This window comes from Chenopodium album, chromosome 5 (genome assembly GCF_948465745.1).
Source record: "Chenopodium album chromosome 5, dcCheAlbu1.1, whole genome shotgun sequence".
Taxonomy (NCBI): domain Eukaryota; kingdom Viridiplantae; phylum Streptophyta; class Magnoliopsida; order Caryophyllales; family Amaranthaceae; genus Chenopodium; species Chenopodium album.
The window spans coordinates 56554768-56561489 of NC_137838.1; the positions used below are offsets into that span (position 1 = coordinate 56554768).

Here is a 6722-nt window from a genome sequence, read left to right on the forward strand (position 1 = left end):
GATTTTCAATTACATATTCCCTTTAACATGCAATATGGTGATCAAAATAAATAATAGAATCAATATTAATATAAAAACCAATTTAATCATAATTCCAACAACATAAAGATCGTTAGAAAAATAACAATAGTAAAAAGAGCATGATCCTTACTTTGAATCTGTTTGTTTGCAACTACAAAATAATAAACGAGTTATTAACTTCAAGGAAATAACAAAACAATAATTAAATTAAATTAAATAAAGTAAGGTTGATTTTGGGGCCAAACCCTCAAACGATTCTACCTTTCACGCCTTGGTTTAAGGACAGAACCTCGAGTGAAATATGGACTCCTTTGAGTGCTTGAAGAAGGAATTTTGAAGTGAAAAGGGTAGGTTAGTGTTTAGGTTAAGAGCATAGAAGAGAGTAAAATAAGAATAATAGAATTCTCCTTGCCCCGTACATCAGAAATGAGGGGGTATTTATAGGGAAATGTGCTGAGGGAACACACGGAACCCTAAAATGATAAAAACCCTAAAAAAGTATCCCGTGACACGGTCAGACTGTACCGTGACACGGTCAGACTGTACCGTCAGACGGTACAAGTTTCCGTGACACGGTCAGTTTTGGAGTGACGCGGGAAATTTTCAGAAAACGGAACGGAAAACGCGTTAAGGGTTTACGCGGAAAGGACACGGAACTCTCCATGTCACGGCAGACCTCCCGTGTCACGGGAAGTCCCACCGTCAGACGGGAACAGTTCCCGTGACACGGTCAAGCTGTACCGTGACACGGTCAGTTCCAGTCCATTTTTCCGTCTAAATTCATTTTTAACCCTAAGTTCTTTCGGCTTTTTAAGTGCCGATTGATAATTTCGGGCCTTTTTTATTTTTTGGACTAATAAAATAAAATAAAACGTTTGGGCCAAAAATAAATAATAAAATAAAAAGGTTTGGGCTTAAAATTAATTAACAAACTTGGGCTAAAATTAAAACTATGCTTTTACCAAACACCAAGACTAATCCATGGACCTTTCAAAAATAAGAATTTAATAAAATACAATTTTTTAAGCACTCTCGGGATTAAATACTAAACCCGACCAACAGTGGCGGTGAAAGATTATTTATCATCGGGTTTGGTGTTGGGGAGACCTTTTTAGGTGTCTACAGGCGCCAAGGCCTGGGGTTAGACGCCAATTCGGATTTCAACGCGTTTTCGAAATTCTGATAATTTTCCCATACTGGAAGATAAAATAATATAATTTCAGTCGAAAATGCTATTTGATCTAATTAAAACTCTGAAGAGTCCTAACTGAATTAAGAATGATAAAACCTTCTAGAATATTCTAGAAGACCAAAACCATTCCTAATTGCTATGCCTGTACGTCGGCGCTCTTTGCTCTTGAACCTGTATGTCGGTGCTCTTTGCTCCTGAACCTGTATGTCGGTGCTTTATGCTAATGAGCCAATGCTTAGGCGCTTTAAGCTAAGTGAGACGATCTTTTTATCAGGTCGATCATTTTATGTAATCAAGCCGATTACCTAATCATGTCAAATTGCTTAGAGAGGCTAACTGGCGTACCAAGGAACCCAAAATATGTTGCAGAAAGCTAGCACAACCCCAACAGGTGGTTGGCTGCTTTGGCGTCGCTGAAAATCAATCAGCGCCAGCCTTATGGCATTAGCGCCATACGCTGGAATTGGCGTCTGGCGCCAAGCACAGAATGTGACGCCAATGCCTAGGGACTGGCGCCAGCACGGGAATCACTTTAAATTCCCGTTTTCAGTTCATTTCGTGCTCTGGTTTGTTGCGAACGCTGCTCGAAAGAAGTCGAAACTTCAATTGATCGTTGCTCATTCGTTTCTCAACCGAATTCGCTCAAATTTGCTGCAAATAAAAGCTCTTCTCATCCATATTCCTGACCTATGTAAGTTTTCCTCCAACTCACACCGGTTTTTACGAATTCTTGGCATGTTCATTCACGAATTTCATGAAAATTCGAAACTTATAATGCTCAATTTGCTTTGTTTATCAAGTTTTATGCCATGAAATTGCTTGTTTATGTTTGTATATTGCTTTGGGAGTAATTTGAGACTTGTTTGACTCAATTTGATGAAGAAATGAGCAATCCGCCATTGTTGGACCTCCTAAGGTCGTGAAGAAAAATGCGACCCGTTCTTGTTTTTTTTGCTAGCAATTCTTGTTCAATTTGTCACAATAATCACTATAGTATTGCAAGAAATTGTTTGATTGCTTGAAAAAATGTTGTCATGCTCAATTTGAATTTGTGCTCTGTTTTAGTACTACGTACTCTGTTTTTGCGAACATAGTATCATGCAGCTAGGCGAACCTTTAGATACTATAGAACCTTAATTTATGATGATTCTGCACAATGTAGCATGGCTAAACAAAGAGGCTCGGGTTCACGGTCCCGAAACACTAGACGGGAGCATGAGCCCGTGGAGGATGACACTACACCGTCCACTTCGCTTGGTCAGTTCCCAGAGTGGGATGAGCAGACCTTGTTCTTTGCCCCTGTCCACCACATTTCTGAGAGGGTGAGACGGGGAACCGAGCCTGGGAGGACACGAAATCACGGCTCTTGCTGCGATGGTCTAAGCGATTTGTATAGGATGCATATCGCCAGAGATCGAGAGACGAGACTCCTATGGGAGTCTTGCGGACTGGTTGCCCTGTTTGAGACCTCCGAGGCTATGGTTGCCTCCAGCGGGGGTCACCACGTAGTACGCGCTCTGGTGGAGTTCTTCTGGGACACCACCAACACCTTTCATTTTCCATGGGGTGAGATGATGGTCACTCCTACAGACTTCAGTCTCATCACGGGACTAGAGTTCTCTTCTGTGCCACTGCCATTCGACGGCAGTATCGACGTCTTTTCTCCAGAGGTCGAGGAACTGTTGGGGCCGATTGCTGTTCGAGCCCGAGCTGAGGTCGAGATGACTCAGTTCAGCGCTAGAGGGATTCGCCGCTCGACGCTGGCAGCGGCTCTTGATGACGATGCAACCACCCGAGAGCAGTGGGTGCGCATCTTTGTGCTGATGTTGTTGTCAGGGACATTTTCCCCTGACAGGGGTAGTAGGGCATTGCTTTACTACCTCCCTGCTGTTCGCGATCTCCGGCGGATCGGGACTTATGACTGGGCCAGCTTGGCCTACACTGACTTCGTTCGCGCACTGAGGGACTCGTGTCGCCACCGGTCCTTTAGGACGAACGTTGCTTTGTCTGCTTTCTGGAAAGTCGTAGAGGTAAACATTATTCCCTATAAAGTTTAACCCTACATGTTAGTTAGCATTTATTCATGCTTTGAACTCCTTGTAGATCTGGTTCTACGAGTACTTTCCTTCCATTGCGCCGGCGAGACCATCGCCGAGGGGGTATCCGGCGAGCGCCTCTTGGGGCGGCCACCATGTGGACCTGTCTACTGCACGTGTCCGGAGTCGGATCATCTCGGTACGACTTTTAGTGTTTATCTTGCTCTTCTGCGACGTTTTAGACATGTTCTTACCTGATTGGTATTCTTATAGGGACCTGAGGTAGTATACCGACCATGGGGTGGTTGGACAGTCCCTGGATTAGCCGCACAGTACTCTGCTGAGCGTCGCTACTTTTTGGGGACCTATGGAGCGGTTGTATACTTAGGAGAGAGAGTTGCTAGACAGCACTCTTCCGATATTTTTGTTGTTCCTGCTCCTCCACCACGTCACATGTTTGACGAGAGAGAGTTGTCGAGCATGGCTGAGGAGTCTGGTTCCCTCTGGCGGTCCCATGTGATCCTTGGGCGGAGTTATGCCGAGGAGCTACTTCCTTTGTTAGCTCCAGCCCCTGTACCGGCCGAGGATGTGAGGGTAAGATCCTTAACTTTTGTTTTTCGCTGAGTAGCCCCCAAGTGATACCTTACAGATTTCTTTCTGTCTTAGCAGGATGGTCCCACTGAGTTTGTGCCACCCCGTATGTCCATCCACTACCAGGGGATGTACGGGCCGATCGAGGATATGATTTCTCCGGCTCCTGAGGGCGAGCGCTTCGTGGAGCGGTCGATTCCTCGTCACCAGACTAGGGTAAGCCTAGTTTTACTTCAGAGTCTTGTATTCAGTTATCATGCACTTTTACTGATTTAACTTTCCTTGACAGTTCTCACGCGAGGTGGTTTCGGCTATGGCACGATGCATAGATGCCTTCCGGAGCCAACTCGTCCGGATGAGGAACGCGGCTACCTGTCGTCGAGACGACGCTGTCCGAGAGGTAACTTTTCTTTACTCATTATATCTGCATTATGGCTTCAGTTTTTTACCTTGTTTCTGATTTAATTCTTTTTGCAGGGTCAGCCGATTGCTTCTCACACCCGTACAAGGCCTGAGGGGCGGAGAGAGCCGGCGAGGTCTAACTCGAGACGTCGTCGCACTTCATCAGGAGGTAGAGGTGGTCATTCTGAGGCTGCTCGAGCCGATGTTGCTGAGGGCTCAGGGTCTTCTTCTGAGGGTGCTCCTGCTGCACCGGTAGGAGAAGCTACCTCGGCTTTCAGAGGTGGTGGGATGTACGAGGTTGGCTCGTCATCGCAGCAGCCTCTGCGGTCTCAGCCTCAGGTTGACCTTGACTGGAGCGGTCCTGTTTTGAGTTTCCCTCCTCCTACGGAGGCTGGAGCTGGTGCTGAGGCCGGAGCTGGTGGAGAGTTGACTCCTCGGACGGCGCAGTTTTATGGCATGATGGGCCTACGTCCTCCGGCGTCGTAGTTTATTTCTGTATATGCATTTTATTTTGACTTTTTGTAGAACTTTGCCTTTGGCTTATTATTTAGACAATTGTACTTTATTGTTATTGTGAATTTATCTATTATTATGTTAGTGTATGTTAGTGTTTGCAAATGTGATAACAATTTTGCGCAAAAATTCCGTCATTTTCATTATTGATGGAGGGTATTATCCGACTCTCTCCCCCAAAAGGAAGAATAAAAAGGAAAAATAAAACGGAGAGAAAGGCTGATTTTTGAATTTTAATATAAAAATCCAAAAAAGGAAATAAAAAATTAACTAAAAATAATTGCTATTAATTAATTAAGAAAAGGATAAAAAATATTTAGAAGAAATTAAAACGGGGCCATAAAGTCATTAACCAACTCCAATTTAATATCAAAACGCAAACTGAGCACGCGCGGCTGTCCTGCTGACTTGGCGCCAGCTGGCGCCAGCCTGTGGCGCATGGCACCAGGCGCTATTTCTAGCGTGTGGCGCTAATAGCAGATGGGTGACGCCAATTCTGGGTGGCTGACGCCAATTGACGCTGACTCCGTATTTCATTCAGATTGAAAATCCTCGTAATTTTTGCATAAATAGCCCCTTGCTCAGCCGATTCTTCACATAATTCCAGCGAAAAAATTATTCTTCTCTTTAGAAAAAATAATAATCATGTCTTTAGCCACTAAAACCTTCCCCCAATATTCTCATGAATGGTGTCGATCTCTTAATGCTAGAGAAAGAAAAGAATTGGATTTATTTCACTTGGGGGGAATATATGGCATTAAAGGGGTAGATCTAGACATAGACTTCATACATACCGCTTTAGAATATTGGAACATTGATACACATTGTTTTAGAATAGGGTATGATGAAATTAGCCCTTTGCCAGAGGAATTTGGTGCTATTTTAGGCTTCCCTGCAATAGACCTGGTAGTAATCCCTAGAGTAGATGCATATTACTATAAGGATTTTGAGCGCTTCTTTAACTTGAAGGAAAGGGATTTATCAAAAATAGTAGATGGCAACGTAGTGAACTTAAAAGAATTCGCACGCTATTATTTTGATAAACCGCTTGCTGAGTCTTTTCACATATATAGAAGAAGGGCGTTCTTATTCTGCATGCTTAATCAATATTGTCTTAGTAGTGGTAAAATTAACGAGGGTCAATCAATTATAACCACTGTGCTAGAACAAATTGAATCAGGGAGAAATCCAATGCCATTAATAGTTGGAGAGACTATGATTAGTCTAGATGAATTGAAAAGGGACCCTAAAGCACCTTTTTGCGGTTCTCCAATTTTATTACAGGTAGAAAAAATAATATTTTTAATTACAGAAATCAAAAATATATTTTTGTATTGTAATATGAATTTATTTGCATTGGAATTTTTTACAGATGTGGCTAATGGAGAGGCTAGGATTAATTAGCCCTCTGAACGACATTGAAAGTTATACGCCCACTTGCTTTGTGAGAAGAAAGAAGCGCATCCCTAAAATTGGGCGCCATGGGTGGAAGAAAGTTTTTGAATCACGTGATTTCGCTATCAAGTGGGTCATCCCATGGTGGAAAATAAAAAGGATGGTTGGTGTTAACAAGCAACCTTTCTGCCGTCTTCCAAGCTTGTCTCGCATGACATATTATTACCCCTGCAGAGTAAAGAGACAATATGGCTTGCTTCAAAATATTCCTTCCGGGGATCTTCGTCCTCCCTATGAGTATCCCATATCTCAAGAAGTAGATAAATTTGACACTTACTGGAGCGCTAGACCTTTATGGGAGGTGATTACCCAAAAGGTTCCCCCTTCTTTACCTAATGATGTAATGAAGTGGTTGCTGAAGAAGTCTTCAATTGATCAGGGTAGAACCGATGTGAAGAATCGTCTAGGTGACAGGGTGACACCGGCCAAGGAACGCTTAGGTGCAAGAACTGAGTTCAAGACACCTACAATGCCTAAGAAGAAGAATACTACTAAAGACAAGGGGAAAAGGA

At 43.4% G+C, this 6722-nt stretch overlaps 1 protein-coding gene across 1 annotated transcript; it reads left to right on the forward strand.

Annotated features, from left to right (window-relative positions):
- Positions 1–710: 710 nt before the first annotated feature.
- On the forward strand, positions 711–4761 carry LOC145630771 (uncharacterized). The gene is made up of 6 exons (XM_081682944.1): positions 711–3243; positions 3317–3448; positions 3523–3843; positions 3919–4056; positions 4130–4240; positions 4318–4761. The coding sequence occupies exons 1-6, from the start codon at positions 2377–2379 to the stop codon at positions 4726–4728; spliced, it is 1980 nt and encodes a 659-aa protein (XP_081539070.1). The 5' UTR covers positions 711–2376; the 3' UTR covers positions 4729–4761.
- The last annotated feature ends 1961 nt before the right edge of the window (positions 4762–6722 follow it).